A 16648-nucleotide genomic window follows, 5' to 3' on the forward strand; every position below is an offset into this window, starting at 1 on the left:
TTAAAGGAGAACTATGGGGTCAGTGTTTTTCCCCATAGTTCTCCTTAGGGTAACGGGAGGACACAAACTAGCGTCCTCCCGTTACCCTAAGCTCAGTATACCGCGAGCTACAGCTCGCGGTAGACTGAGACGCCGCAGCCGGAGCGGATCCCGACGTAGATGACGGGATCCGCCCAGCTGTGTGAGTGACAGCTGGCTCTGCCTATCTAGAGGCGGAGCCAGCTGTACCTGTCCGTTCCGCCAGTAGGCGCTGGCAGATCGGAGCGGGGAGAGGGAAATCCAGCCCCTCCCCCTGTCACGGCAGAGAGCCGTGACAGGATCGAGAGGTGAGTGAACCTGGTATGTGTTCGCTCACCTCCCGGTCTACTGAGCCGACCTGTGACAGTCTCATTGTCACAGGTCGGCTAGAACTATGAGGTGAGTGGAAATCACTCATCTCATAGTTCTCCTTTAAAGCAGCTGTGCTATATCCGATGGATACGCTCCTCATGCTCAGGGCCTGTTCACACTGGCACGTCTGCTAAAATGCTCTGTTTTAGTGGGAGGGATAGTGAGTGGTGGCAACACTGGCAGTATGCGGTGTATCTCACACTGCCGGAGCTGCCACTTTTTTTCCTACGTTTTTGGTAGTGTACAATGTGTAAACTCCATTTAGGTCACTGCAGAACAGTGTGTTGTGCTGCCATGTGGTGACCTGTGGTGGTGGCCAGTGGGCTGTGGAAAAAAGAATACAGCATGCTGTACCCCTGTTATCACCATAATTTTAAGGAGACATAGACATATTATTACAAATTATATAGCACCAACAGTGTGTGCAGTGCTTTACAATATAAGGAAGACATTACAGTTACAATAAAATTCAAGAAAAGATGGTTAGAAGGGTCCTTCAGTGAGAGCTTACAATCTAAAATGCCTTTGACTCAATGAAACACGGCCAACATTTGTAAAAAGAAGCACTTGCTTTCACAGCCTATTTACTGCAAGGAATACATATTAAATAAATAAAAGAAACCAACAAGCTTTCAATCCCCGGAAAAAGAAAAGTGTAGGCTACCTAAATTACACTATACAGCCCATTGTTTAAAAAGTAGACCTATACTGAAATAACAATACTTAGCTACTGTGGCAATCATGTTTCATTAACCCCTTCGTGACTGACAACGTACAGTGTACGTCGCCAGCATCGGGGCTGTTTAAACAGACTCCCGGCGACTTTTGAAAACAAGAAGCAATAAACTATTTATTTTGTCTATAACAGAACTTTAGGCTCCCTCTAGCAGCGGAACATGTGATTATAGCCAGAGCACTGCTCACGTGATCTATGCCAACAAACATTATAGATGGTCCTGCACTATGCATATTTCAGCTGGTTCACTGGATGAAATTCGCACAGTGGGTGCTGCTATCGAACCCCTCAATCAGGTAATCGAAGGAGGCGGTTGGAAAATCTTTGAACCAACAGAGCTGGCCGCTCTGTTCGGGTATTCTGACAGTGGCTGGAGGCAGCTGTCAGAGTACAATTAAATCAGCGGGAAATTCCTTGATCAACACTCGTAAGTGTTGATGGAGGAATCTGTTATATTTTCTTTGTTCAGCCTGCAAGTTGAACGAAGAAAATAGTAAAATTTTATTAAAAAAGAACGGGGAAGGGAAGGTATATACCCAATATTTCGAATATAAATTAGATATAAATGGGGGTCCCCTAACTATTCAAAGTTATTTAGAAAAAGAAGTTTTCCCCAGGATTTTATTACCAGCTTTAGGCAGGTTGATCACTGGCTCTGTCCTCTTTCAGATGAATGGTCCAACACAGGTCACACAAGCATTCTGCCACAGACATCCTACTGTCCCAGAGGCAAGTAATTTACAGTTTCCTTGACCAAAATAAAAAGGATTGTCTGAATCACTCTCGGTTATTATCTTACTAAAGGTCCCTTTTAATATAGATCAAAAAATACCTGTGAATCCATGTTTCTGGACTTTTAGGAAACTTAGTCAAAGCCAGTTTTCCCAACTGCAAATCTTTGACAGGGTTTAAGACTCCAGACAGGATCAGTTCTTTCCTGTTGAGAGAAAGGCAACATTCATTTGAATGAAATACATAAATCACACTGCCAAGACTTTTATTATAAACCAGGAATAACAGAAAATAACTACCATTTAGAACTATATTATCAAGGCTTTTTATTATAGAAAAGAAAAAAACAAAAAAAGGCATCATTAGCAAACCAAGGAGTGACAATTAGCAAATCCTAAAAATAAAGACGCTGTATGAAAAATAGCAAGTAATGACTAGCTGCCATATCAGCAGCATTCGCTGTATCTTTTCACATATTTCCAATAGAATCAAATATATTCACATGGGAGTAATCTGCCAGTACACACTATTATCCTGTTGTCAGTCAGCCAGGTCTCTCTCTGACTCTGCTGCTTCATTAGCTCTGCAGATTATTGAAAGCAAAAATGATTAGATCTGAATTTAAAAACAAGAAAACTCAATGTATTACAGCTTGCTTGCTTTCCTAAAAAAAAAAAACCAACAGGATTTTGTATTTACCGATAAACCCTTTCTTGAAGTTTATTAAAGGGACACAGGACCAGAAGAACTTACAGCTAACTGGGCTATACTGCTGCCTACAGATGGAACTGGACACTGGCAAGTGAAAAACAAATATTACCCAGTGAGGTATAATCCCTCCCACTCCTATCATACTTCAGTTTTGCAGAGAAGCAGTAATTCGGAGTCGATTAAAAAAAAACACAGATCTACTGTGTCCCTTAGACTCCATTTACTCCATGCAATTCAGCACGCTTTTTGGGTGGACAAAAAACGTGCACATTTTGATTGGACGCAGGTTTTTTCCACGACTGCCCAGAAAATTGTGCATGTCCCTTTTCTCGCATTGCGCTTTTTTGTCCGCGCATACGAACGTGCAGGTGTGAATGTTTCACATTGGAATGCATTGACTTTCCGTGCGTATAAACGTGCAAAAAAAAAAAACCCGCTCAAGTGTGAACCAATCCTCAATGAACTTCAAGAAATGGATTTTACCAAGTACAAAAATCCTGTTTTTCTATATTGATCATGATGGACACAGGATCAGGTAATTCAGAGAAAGCTGGGACACACAAAAACAGCCCAACTTAGGGGTAACAAAACAAACCCATATAATATTATTATTATTAAAAAACAAAAGTAGGGTCAGAGTGGTGCTCAAAGAGCTGCCTGAAGAACCTTATGCTCCAAGCTGGCATCAGCTGAGGCCTGAATATTCACCTGATAAAACTAGGGCCCAAGAAGCACTTACAGACTAGTAGAGTGTGCCTTAGCAAGAAGAGGTGGAACCTTGTCCTTAAGCCTATAGGCTTGAATGATAATTTATCTGAGCAACTGAGAAATGGTGGGACAAGACACTGGTTCCCCTTCATGGGGATCTTCAGTAGTGACAAAAAGCATATCTGACTTTCTAATAGAAGCAGCAGCTGCAAAATAGGCAGGAACAGCACAAATGACATCCAAGCAATGAACAGAAAACTCCTTAGGATGACCTGGGCCAGGCAGACAGAAGCAGTGTCCTGGTTGAGGTGAAAGGCAGAAACCACCTAAGGAAGAAAAGGTGTCTAGCGCATTGGTTGGTCCAGAGATTGCATATTCTTGTTCCATGTACCCAGAATGTTGAGTTAGGATAATCTGGACGGCCCCTGGATTGAAGTGTCCAAATCTTGGGGTAAAAAGCTTGGAGGTTTTTGTTTTTTTTCAGAAACAAAAACTCTGGACTGAACTGTATCCAGAATAAGACCAAGATACTCCAAATGAGTCAGCTCCAGTGCAGATTTCTGAAGCTTCAGGATCCAAACAAACCTTTGAAGGGTCTGAACAGCCCACATGACATTGTTGGACAGCATCTGTGCTGACTATTCCCCCAACAGGCAATCGTCCAGGTATCCCACAATGAGAATGCTCTGGAAGTGTAGTAAGGCTAGAACTAGAGTTAGTACCTTGGTGAACACTCAAGGTGCAGAAGACAGACCAATTGGGAGGGTTACAAACTGGTAGTGTTGTGTGCCCAAAGCAAAATTCAGGTATCATTCATGCGCTGGAAAGATGGGGACAGTAAGCTTCCTTGATGTCCACAGAAGATAGAAAGTTCCCCAGGTTGAGGGAAGCTATGATAGACCAAGTGGATTCTATCTGAATGTTTTGGAAGCTTTTAGATCCAAGATAGTGCAAATGCTCCTTTTGGGTTTAGGAACAGTGAACAGGTATGAATAAATACTTTGAAATCATTTCCTCCTGTATGTGGCAATATAACCCTTTAAATTCCCATACGGAATATCCTTGAATGTATATCTAACGGATATTGTATATTATTGTCTGTTTTATTCAATAAAGATTTACATGCTAATTTTTTTTAGATAAACTGCAACTCTTTAAGAAAAATTAAAATTAATGATACACTGCTGCAACATATATGAACTATTTGGAAACAAACACATTATTTATATGCACATGAACTTCTGGTATCCTGACACTTTGTTTTGACACAAGTTAATATTGTTTGTATACTAGATTTATTTGATCACTATCTACTATCTTCTTTGATGACCCAGTATCTATTATTTGCTAGTAGGTGGGTTGAAGTTATTTGATTTCTTTTTTTTTTTTAACAGCCCGGCACATGTATAATTTTTTTTTGTTTTAATACAAATTGCTTTTACTCATTGGCTGGCACATGCAACCTCCCCTATTCCCTGGGAAACATTTTCCTGCTGCCGCTAGCAAGACATTAAAGTGGTTAGTAGACTGCAAACAATTCTACTGTGATACACACACACACACACACACACACACACATACACACACACACACTGCAAGTAAGTCAAAACTACAAGAACAATTACGGTGGATCATCCTCATACGGGAAAATGTTAGGCTGTAAAAAAATGCTCTGTGTCCTGCAAGATTGTCTGCCAGCATCCTGTCCATGTGTAATCAGTAATGATATGAGCCTGCCCAAATTCTGTCCAATGAAAAAAGTAATCTCCTTGTAAACCGATGTAATATTTATACTGGGTCAGCAGTGTTCTTTAACCTGTAAAGCAATATAAAATGTGACAAATGTGCTTTCACATTTATGGATACTAAAGGAAAGGATGCACATCCCGAAGTGTAGTACATACCTTACATTCCAGGCAGTAGCGAAATCTGGATTCAGCAGCAGTAGTGTACATGTTACGTCAATCAGCTCTACAAGACAGGAAAGTAAACACTCCATCACTGATCTAGAATACCCGATTCTAAGGCATCCGTACATACATAAGCTTGTAGATGCATACAAGTCAAGCATATACAGAAGAAAAGGTCCTAAGTTACTTTTTTTTTTATATATAAACATTTAAAGAGGAACTCCTGAAATTAACCCTTGCAGTGGGACTACCCCGACACGGCAAGGGTTAACTGCTCACTTTGGTCTAGGAGCCGGAATACAGAAGATATTCCTGCCTGATCCTCGGTCCTGCGGCAGTCAGCACTTACCTCCCTTTCCCTTCTCCCCGGTTGTGGTATGTCCCCCGTGGGTCCTCACATCGAATGAAGGTGAATGGACCAACATTAGAAGGGATGACGTCAGCAGTCAATAGACCGCCAGAGCACACGGAAGAGGCTGTGGTGACCGATCTAGCAGCCAAGTGGGATTGAGGATCAGGTGAGTATATCCTCTGTATTTTGGCCCCTAGACCTAAATGAGCAAGTAACCCTTGCAGTGCAGGTGCGGCCCCACTGCATGTGTTAATAAACCCAAGAATGAACAAAATTAACACTTTAAAAAAAAGTCCATCAACACAGGCTCTTAGTGTGTCCATACACTCTATTCTACAATTTGATAAATGTTAACGTCACGGGTGTTAGTAGCACTGGGCTTGCAAAGTGTCCCATGTCCTGGGTCTTCTAGCGCTCTAGTGCCATTTGCACTTCAGCCAATGGCTGACTCCAGATACCATGGAAGTTCAGATCCAAAGAAGGCTTCTCCTTGGCTCCAATGTGTTATGTGAAGGGAGGACTTCCCCTTAGGCCTCACTCACACTGCCGCGCGTGTACGTGCGTGTTGTACCATATGCAAATAAATGGTGCCATACACATAGCCGCGTATGGAGCCGTATATTTGCGTAGCATAAAAATGCGCAAAAACAGAATGGAACCGAGATGCGTCTGGGCAGCGTATTTCACGCGCATACGCATGTTTTCGCATATATGCGCGTACAGTTCATTGAAATTTCTAGTCAAACTCCGGCCCTCCAGCTGTGGTGGAACTACAAATCCCATGAGGCATTGCAAGATTCTCACAGCCACAGACATGGGATTTGTAGTTTCACCACAGCTGGAGGGCCGGAGTTTGGCTACCCCTGATTTAGTGTTCCGTTTTAAGGTAGGCTCAGAAAAAGTGTTAGCCCTCCGTCTATATTTTCTGCAGAAATGCATCTGTAATGGAAGAGTTAATTATTTTTTTTAACTTGATAATAAAACATGTTTTGTGGGTACAAGGACTGCGGCATATGTGTGCCATATATACAGAAAGTAGGCTCAGCTTTTAGTTAACCATGTCCATTTAAGCCTCTTCCACTACTAACGCAATTCGCCCACACACAATTTCTGACATGGCATGCAAATCATACCACCTACTCATCATCCGCTGGGTGCCCTAGGATTTTCACAATTCTAGCAATGCCCCATGTAACATACTGAAAAGCATTACATGTGCACATTAGCTATATAACAAAATAACAGATGGGTAAAATTATCATCAAAATGTATAATGGTTTAATTTATAAATACCTATTTTGTTGATCAAAGCGGGATCCACTTCAGCGTCTCAGTATACCGCAAGCAGCAGCTCGCGGTATACTGTGGCGTCTCAGTATACCGCGAGCTACGGCTCGCGGTATACTGAGCCTAGGGTGACGGGAGGATGCTAGTTTGTGTCCTCCCGTTACCCTAAGGAGAACTATGGGGAAAAGCCTTAACCCCATAGTTCTCCTTTAAGAAACTCTAGAATGGATTAGCATTTCTTGACCAAGGAAACACACGCAAAGCAGCATTTAAAAAAGGTAAAGTTTTGGAAGAATAAATACACACTTTCATATAAATTCATTCATATAAATTAGTGATGCACCAATACTGATACTAGTATCAGTACTGATACCGAGTATTTGGGAGAGTACTCTTACTCGCCCAAATGTTCCGATACCTTCCTGGATACTGGAACTTCTGGTCAGAGTGAGATTTGGAACATGGAGCTGGCTTCCCGGCCAATTAGGAAGCTGGACAGCGAGTAAAGCTTCCTGATTGGCCGGGGAGCCGGCTCCATACTGATTGGCCGGGAAGCCGGCTTCCCAGCCAATGGCCAGCTTCCTGATGAGCCGACTTCCTGGCCAAATGCTGAATGGCTGGGAAGCCAGCATCGATCTGGCCAAACAGCATGGAGCCAGCTTCCCAGGCAATCAAGAAGGCTGGCAATGACACGCAGCTAGCTCTATGCTAGCTGAAGTAACAGTATCGGTACTCGGTATCAGCGAGTACTGAAATATAAATATCGGTACCCATACTGGATACCGAAAAAACGGTATCGGTGCATCCCTAATATAAAAAATGAAAGAAAAAAAAATGTGCATTTATTATTTTGGCATTGGAGCCAGTAAAGTGGATTGTGGATGCAATACTCTGGCTCCTGCAGACTCTCCCTCCCCCAGGAGGAAGAATGAATGGACTACATGTGCGGTGATGTAACTGCAGTTACATTCTATTTAGAACTTGGTGGTGGTGGCTAAGGCGACTTGCAGTTTCTGGATGACATGGATGTGTGGGCAAAATAAAAAAAAAAAGCAGTAGCTTGCAGGGTGAAGAACAGCGCAAATTCAGGTAAATGGGGCGGGTGGGCGTCTGTAGTGTGACCATGAGTGTAACATAAAACATGGTCCCAAAACTCTACCCCATAACCTTAGTATGTATGTATGTATGTATGTATATATAGATAGATATAGATAGATATAGATAGATATAGATAGATATAGATAGATATAGATAGATATAGATAGATATAGATAGATATAGATAGATATAGATAGATATAGATAGATATAGATAGATATAGATAGATATAGATAGATATAGATAGATATAGATAGATATAGATAGATATAGATAGATATAGATAGATATAGATAGATATAGATAGATATAGATAGATATAGATAGATATAACATACACCAGTGATATACAAAGAAACTATAAAGTTGGGTATAAATGTACTGTCCTGAGTTCTGGAAAGGGAGACAGCAGTAATATTATCCATATACTGGAAAAACGTTAGGGCAGTTTCGCAGTTTCACCACCATCATTCAATTGTCAAACAGTTATCCAAGAAAACCTACCATCAAGAGTTCCTATGAAACCTAGATCTGTTAAATAGTTTTTGCAGTCATAATATGAATGAAAGTGATTGTGAATGCCACAAAACTACATGAAAGCCAGCATTTTTTCTTTTTTCCATCTTCCAGGGCAGTGACCCAAGATGGTAAGTAAAAAACAGACATATATCAGGGTGGAAGACGACAACAAGGCCTTCTAAACAAATGATCGGCCTTGACTACAGAGCACATCAGGTCAGCAGTACTTCAAAAAGCTGTGATAACGAACCTAGAGCGTAGCTTACATTATTTCAGTGAAAGAATCAGCTCTTGTTGCCCATGAAGTAACCAGGGATTTAGTAAAATGTTCTTACTCGTATATAGAGCTTTTTTTGAAATGTAATACTCATATCTTGGTCCTTCTTGGGCCAGCAGTGCAGAACTAGCAGAACACTGGATTTGCTCCAATTTTCAAGTATCCCTTTACATCAATTTGCTGGATGGTCAAAAGAACAATCTCAGAGCCTGCAATTTTACAATCACGAGTGTTCCCATATTTTTGCCCTCACAGGTCCTAATCAATAAAAACTGCAATCATTTTCAAAATTTAAGGAATGTTTCAAAGCAGTAGCCCCACTGCAAGGGTTTTTCCCCCCTCAAGATAGGCAATGTAAAACTAATGGGTGATCTATTTCTTGACAATGCAGGGAAACAATCAGGGCTGATATTTACATTTAAACATTATGAATTGACAATTGCTTTATCAGCTCCCTGCTGCAGAAATCTAAATCTGAAATGCAAGCAAGTTCCTCTTTCACTCTACCCTTCATCCATTACCCAGAGTAACACATTTTATGTACATTTTTGAAGTGGTTGGTAAATATGGAAGCTGCCATTGCCGACCTACTTCTAAACACGATAGCTTCTTGCTTTTGTCTGGCTAAAATAAATTAGAGTGGAACTTTAGTTGAAAAAATACTAGCAGGCTTTTATTGCAGAACAGACATTGTGTGTCTCATCTAAAAAACAAGCTTCTTACCTTCCTGCTAGCAAGTCTCTAACGCTGGTACATTAAACTTCACATACATGCAGCTCAGTGTACAATCTTGGCATGCGTTGGATCAAGAATTAACTCATCCTGATCCAGCCAATTGAGATGGCCAAGGATCCCAGACCCTGAAGAAGACCAGACATACAGTAGATGTCAGCGAGTGTAAGGGAGCTGCCAGAGAGGCAAGTTGCTTTGTTTTAAGCAACTTAGCCAGGCGCCGCAGTCATACAGGTGAAACTCGAATAATTAGAATATCGTGCAAAGTTCATTTATTTCACTAATGCAACTTAAAAGGTGAAACTAATATATGAGATAGACTCATTACATACAAAGCAACATAATTCAAGCCGTTATGTCATAATTGTGATGATTATGGCTTACAGCTCATGAAAACCCCAAGAACACCAAATCCACAATCTCAAAACAAGTAGAATATTACATGCAATCAACAAAACAAGGATTGTACATAGAACAATATCGGACCTCTGAAAAGTACAAGCATGCATATGTACTCAGTACTTGGTTTGGGCCCCTTTTGCAGCAATGACTGCAATTACTTTTGCACGATATTCTAATTATTCGAGTTTCACCTGTATATAGGGAAAATCAGAGCGAGGTTAGGATACATGATCTGTATACTTGTACCAGGTAAGTGACTCAAAGAAGAACTCTGGGCATAATTATTCTTAAAACAGAACTATAGGGTGTTTTTCCCCATAGTTCTCTTCATGGTCACGGGAGAACATATACTAACCTCCTCCCGTGACCCAAAGCTCAGTATATAGCGGACTATTGCCCGAAATATACAGAGAACGCTGCAGCCGAGAAGGATCCCGACAATACTGTCTGGATCCACCCAGCTGCGTGAGTGACAGCTATCTCTGCCTATATAGAGGCAGAGCCAGCTGTGCCCGCCCCCTCCCCCGTCCGTTCCTACACTCAGCGCAGGAGGATCAGAGAGGGGGGGAATCCCTGCCGGGAGCCGTGACTGACGCTCACCACAGGGAGATGATCAGAAAGAGAGCGAGCGATGGTATGTATTCACTCACTTCCCAATCAATAGAGCCGACCTTTGCCTTTTCCTGTCCCATTTTCAAAATAACATGCAGAAGGATAGAAATAGTGGCAAAGGCGTGATCATCCATATCAAAATCGCTAACTACTCTTAAAGAACAAAACACATGACATTACACTTCCGAACAAAGAATGAATCTCGTCTTGTGACACCCAAATCCTCATTTACGTAAACATCCAATTTGTTACAACTTTTCTTTCTATATGGATACTGTCTACCTTCAGAATTGTAGAAAGAAAAACAAAAGGCAGTTTAGAAAAAGCTTATCATGTGACCTCTTTACTATCCATGTCTTACGAGATCTACAACATTCTCCGGATATTTAAAAAGTACACTGATTCTGGATCCTCCTGCATGAGGATTATAGTTTGTTCAATGCTATTTTTATCAGTAAAACCACATAAACCACAGCATCTGGAGCTCAGTTTCAACAATTGAAGAGAATGAAAGCCTGGACTTTTGACTCCTTTCCTGAAACAAGAATATATACCTGAGCCATGTCCCTGCACAGGGCGATGTGTCTCACTCTCTTCAGCAACCTGCTTTTCATTTTGAATCTTCTTAACGTGAAGCTTTTGCTGTATTCTAACACTCAAGTGATTTAAGTGCATCTACATATTTTAAATGCCCTCTTTTGTAGTGTATGTTTTTTGCCTTTCTAAACTTCATGCCTATAGGAAAAGTGTGTTTATATATTTTACATTTATATAAAATACATTTGGAACACTGTCTTTAGTTGGCAACATCTCTTCCCAAACTATATTTTTGAGAAAATTCCTGAGCATTGAGTGTTGTCTTGCCATTAACATATTTAAACAGTGCATCCTTTAAAGTTAAGGTCTCGATAGGGCCTGTGTCGATGGGCAAATGCAGCTTCCTTATGTCATCATTGTAGGATGCTTCTGAGATCATTCAGAATTAATTGGCAGGTGCATTTGACTTGCAGTTGAGCTTCAAACAGGTTTTACAATCCCATCGATTTCTATGGAGACAAGTATGCACAGTCTGTTGACACTAGGGATGCACCCATACCATTATTTCCAGACTGAGTACGAATACCGATACCTTTCCGGAAGTACCCGCAGATACCAATTACCGATACTTTTTTTTAGTGTCAAGTTTTTCTAAAAAAAATACGGAATACAGACTAAATGCTTTTAGGACAGTGGGGCCTAGTCCTAGCTGCAACCCTGGTAGTTCTGCCACTGACTCCAAGCTGTAGAGGGACTAGAAATCTCACCAATACATTATACAGCAATGCAGAATACCACCAGCTGTAGAGGATTACAAATCCCAGCAATACATTATACAGCAATGAAGAATAAAACCATCAGCTAGAGGACTACAAATCCCAGCAATGCATTCTACATCAATGCAGAATAAAATGAAGCTACATACTCTGTGCTGCTCCAGGGTGCCAGCTTGATGTCTTCAGCGGAGGATCTCAGGTGGCTGTGCGGTCTCACCAGGGGTCCTGGTCAGTCTTGGCGGGTGCGCGTTGCGTGGAAGGAGATTCTCAGCCGGCACTGTAAACAGGTGTTGCAATTCACAGGAAGGCTGCTGGGACCTTGCTGGGGACCTCGGTAGCCTTTCTGTTAACCGCGGCGCCTGTTTACAGAGCCGACTTTGGTTTAAAAATTTAAGGTGCTGGTATCAGCACTTAGTATCGGGCATTTTCATGAGTACTTGTGAAAATGCCCAGTATCAGTGCATCCCTAGTTGACACAGGCCCATAAACTGTCCATTTGGAAAGATCACTATCAGTTCCAGAAACTATTCTGCCCAATGCATCCACTTACATCTCAAAATATTCTCTCTCATGTTTAAAGATGCTTTTAGTCAAGTGGGAGAAAGGGAGGAAAAACTGGCTTTGGAGAAACGTCATGGCAGATGAAAGAGAAAGTGCAAGTAAAAAAGGAAAACATTCAAGGAGTTGTTTAAGCTAAACAGTAAGCTGCAGTTTCAGGAGAGGTCAGCAATGGTCACCTACATTTTTCTCTTCACAGAAATGGTGCATGCACCTTTTTTGGTGGGTTCTAGTGCAATAGGCGGGCCATTCAAATCAACAGGCTGCCTTAAAATGGACCCCTTTCTCTAAAAATCACATCAGCGTGCAGCACTGCATGCTGATATGAAATCATCTTACATTCATTAGTTAAATAAACATTTTTCTTTTACTTACAATTACTGTTTTCCTACTTCCTGGTTGAGTGAGGCACTGGTGATGTAGCCCTGGCCTCATAGGTGCATCCTGGGAAGGTTACATCACAGTGCATTGCAGGGAAATCTCATCTGTGAACTGCAAAATCTCGTGAGATCTCAGGGAAAGCCATTTTCCCCCCTAAGATTATGTGCATAGTCAGAGTTCCAAGAAGTAAAGGGAGATGGATTCATCTGCCCTTAGTGAAAATGGCCACTGTGAGAAAAGTGGAGAAGAAAAGAGAAATAAGGTATGCAAAGAATACAAAGCCTGCAATTATCTAGAAGTAGATTGATGCGAAAGTGCACAATGTAAAGCGCTGGGTAAATTGTCAGCACTATATAAATACCTGTAGTAGTAATAATAATAATAATCTGTTTGTAGATTGTCATTACTAGACATATCTAAAGGGGCCTTTGTTGTTATTTTTAAGATAAGGGTAAACTTCCTCTTTAACGCAATGCATGTTAATGGCATAACACGCGTGTGCACGCACTGGGAAAACGTGAATGGGCCGTTAAAGTCCAACAAACCAAAGGGTGGCCATACAAGTAGACTGGGTGATCATGTTTTGTTGTCAGCTGTTTATAAACAGCTGGAAGTTTCACTTTCTATAAATTCTGAACAGAGGAAAAGTAATGGTATTTATATCTGTAATTAAAAGATAATAAAATACTTTTTATGTGTTGACAGATGGCTAATATAGGCTTATTATCTGCTCCTAGAATGGGACCTGATAAATACTTTAAACAATCTTTACATTTGCCTAACCACCAAAGTCTAATTGAAGAACTTACATTTTCCCAAGCTGGCCTTAATTTGTCACACATCACCAACAGATGCTGTAATGTTTTGTGTACCATTTTACATTCAGGGCATCAATAAACTCATCATAGATTAATGAAGTGCTGGCTTGTTAATGTTGTGCTACATTTTAAGAAAAAACAAACGTCTCCATTAAATTGAACCAAAAATAACACTAACACCCTAGGATGCAACATATGACTTTTTCTGGTGGTTTAAAAATTCACAGTTGCTTGCATATAAATATTTCTAAAATTAGATTATAGAAAATGGCTGTAGCAAAGTTATTTTAAAGTTTCTGAAAAAGTGCTGCCTTTCCATAAAGTCCTTTGCAAATATTTTTTTTAGAATACACATTTAAAAAAAAAAAAAAAAAAAAAACACACAAAGTCACAAAGAAGCATAAAGTCATAATTTATTCAACTGTTATTTTTAGCACATGCTCTAGTACAGGAATAGCTTTACAAACACTTAATCATTTTGCTTTTTCCAACTAGGATGTTGTCTTTTTCATAAGACTGCAAAATTATTTTTTTAATCTTTTTACAGCTATGATGGTGTTAGCTTGCTACAGAAGAAAACGGGGTGTTATTTGATAACAAATAAAATGTTATCACATACAGCACTAACATCGGGGAAGAAAGCAACATGAAGCACTCCAAAGCAAAACTGTGCCCGATTTGAGAAGGGCCGAGAAGTGGTCAATCTAATGGCCTGGCTCCACACAAAGGAGTCTTTGTGCTGGGGAAATACATAGAACCAGCCAAGTCCATCTGGAGCTGTTCTGTTGAAGCGCTGAACAAATGCACCTTTTGTTTGCGTGTTAAGTCCACTTTACATTACGTTTTTGTATTTAACAATGGTTTAGGTAAACTATAAACATTGGTTTTGTGGCACTGAAATACTGTAAGCAAAATATAGACCATATTTATGGTAGGAGCGCCCTAATAAGGCCAAGAAACCTAAAACTGGAATGCAATCCTTGTTTGCAGTTGCTTAGCAGGAAGAAGGCACAGCATATCGTTCCCACAATGCATAAACTTTATGTGAAATATGTATAATGCATTACTGGATACTTTTTACCGTCTTGCATTGAAAATTACAGGCCTACCTCACAGAGAGAACTGATAGAGTCATGTGACTTAGGTCTGCAGTCCCGCGCACAAACACATGTGGGAGCTTTTGGGAATCCATTGTGGATTATAGAAACACATATTCAGGTACATTGAGCAGTACTTTTGACTTGAACTCAGGGTTCAATTTGTATTAACCCTTATGGTGGAGCTTCCCCCCACACTGCAAGTGTTAAGCGCTCGTTTGTGTTTTAGGTTAAAAAATAGAAAAGGCTATGCTCCCTCGATCCTCCAAGATGGCTTGCTCTTAGACCCCTGCAGCAGTCTACTGTCCCTGACTCATCATGTTCTATAAACCGTGTATAGGACATGACGCAGAGGGACATATAACTTCATATAACTGCAGCAGAGGGGGTGTGCTGTCACAGCTGGCCTGCTCGGAGGATCGGTTGAGTACATCTTGAACCTAGACACGAGCACTTAACCCTCGCAGTGCAGGGGGTAAGCTGCAGTCATTGCGATGTAGGGATTTTTATCAGAAGAGGCATGCAAAGCTAGTCTTCCACTCTCTCCCACAGTAATTTTTCTCTGTTTACACTGTATGGTGCATGCACTTTGCAGTGTACACACTTAGCCCATCTCTAAGATGCTGTGAATGCTCCAGGTTTTGGAGAGGATGTTACTCTTGTGCGCATGCATCATCAGAGGACACCCAATGGCCAAAGAGAACTTCAGAGAACCCAGAAGTATCAGCAGAAAAGATGGCGGAAGATCGATCCAACAGTGCCGGACAAGGGCACACTTTTTAAGGCAAGTTTGCCCAATTCTGCTGTGCACTTTACTTGCACATTAGGGCAAAAACATCAAAGTGGTTTACTTCCACTTTAATATCAGCTTATTACAATCCCATGTACAACAGCACTCAGACTTTTAAAAGGGAGCGGAAGGTTTGGGTTTTTAATAAATTGTGTTGTATAGAATGTACTGACAATGAACATGCTAATTGAAGCAGAGAGCACAGAGATGAGCTATCAGTCTGTGGTTGCTCTTTTACAGTCCAATCAGCAGGCTGGCATGGGAAGAAGACAACACTATATTCCTAAGCCCTCGTTCACACCTGAACGTTTTGTAGCGTGTTCTACGCTCGACGAACGCTCTACAAAACGCTCAAAAATATAAATCCCATTGTAGTCAATGGTCTCGTTCCCACCTTGGCGTATTTCCGCCCGTCCCTAACGCGCTACAAAACGGCTCACGCCTGAAAAGGTACAGGTACTACTTTGGTCCGTTTTGTTGCGCGTTTCCATTGGGATACAGCCAAGTAGCCTTCGGAAACGCACGATGGTTGCGCAACTTTTTTACCGCGAATCGCGGTAAAAACCTGCGCGACAGATGCGCATATGCAATACGCCTAGGTGTGAACGAGACCTAACTAAAAGAGCAAGTGTTGTCACCCTCCTAGCTGTGCTGTCTGGCAGGGGTGTGTACATCTAGTGACTGGATGAACTGAAACAGAAATCCCTTAGCAGGTAAATCAGCTCCCTTAAAGGCATTTCCTCTGTGTGTTTAGCCGTTTGCTGGATTTCAGGTTTATACAAACCAAGAGCATATCTTGAAAAGCACAAGCAATTTACTGAATGCAATTAAATCTCTCAAAAGAGTAGGAAAGCTGAATTTGTATTGACCAAATTTAGTGACCATATCAAAGTCAAATCCATTATAAAACGAAGTTTAAAAATGGAGCAATTTCTATGCTCCTGCAAATATTTTTTTCCTGTGTGTATGGTTTTTTTTCCACTGTTTATCATCTTGTGAATTAGAACATTTGCAAAAGCGCATTGGTATTATAGACCAGTATGCTATTCACTTGCACTTGTTTTAAATGTCCCACTATGATGGCATACTTGAAAGCTTTTAGAAAACGAGTTCCTACTCTTCTGAAGGTTACAAAAAAATAAATTCACCATCTAAACAATGAAAAGGATTCTTCCTTTTCCTGTTCCAAAGCCAACAGAATGAAAAATGACATCTGTGCGTATTT

The 16648-nt window shown here is 40.9% G+C and overlaps 1 protein-coding gene across 1 annotated transcript in view; it reads right to left on the reverse strand.

The window, feature by feature from the left end:
- PTAR1 (protein prenyltransferase alpha subunit repeat containing 1) overlaps positions 1–16648 on the reverse strand; it is a 50994-nt gene that overhangs the window by 22954 nt on the left and 11392 nt on the right. Inside the window, exons 3-4 of the mRNA XM_018555634.1 lie at positions 5182–5248; positions 1959–2063 (exon numbers count right to left, since the gene is read on the reverse strand). Of these exons, the coding sequence (XP_018411136.1) occupies positions 1959–2063; positions 5182–5248 (172 nt within the window). The remainder of the gene's footprint in view (positions 1–1958; positions 2064–5181; positions 5249–16648) is intronic.

Source organism: Nanorana parkeri, unplaced genomic scaffold (genome assembly GCF_000935625.1).
Source record: "Nanorana parkeri isolate BGI_ZX_2015 unplaced genomic scaffold, ASM93562v1 scaffold206, whole genome shotgun sequence".
Taxonomy (NCBI): domain Eukaryota; kingdom Metazoa; phylum Chordata; class Amphibia; order Anura; family Dicroglossidae; genus Nanorana; species Nanorana parkeri.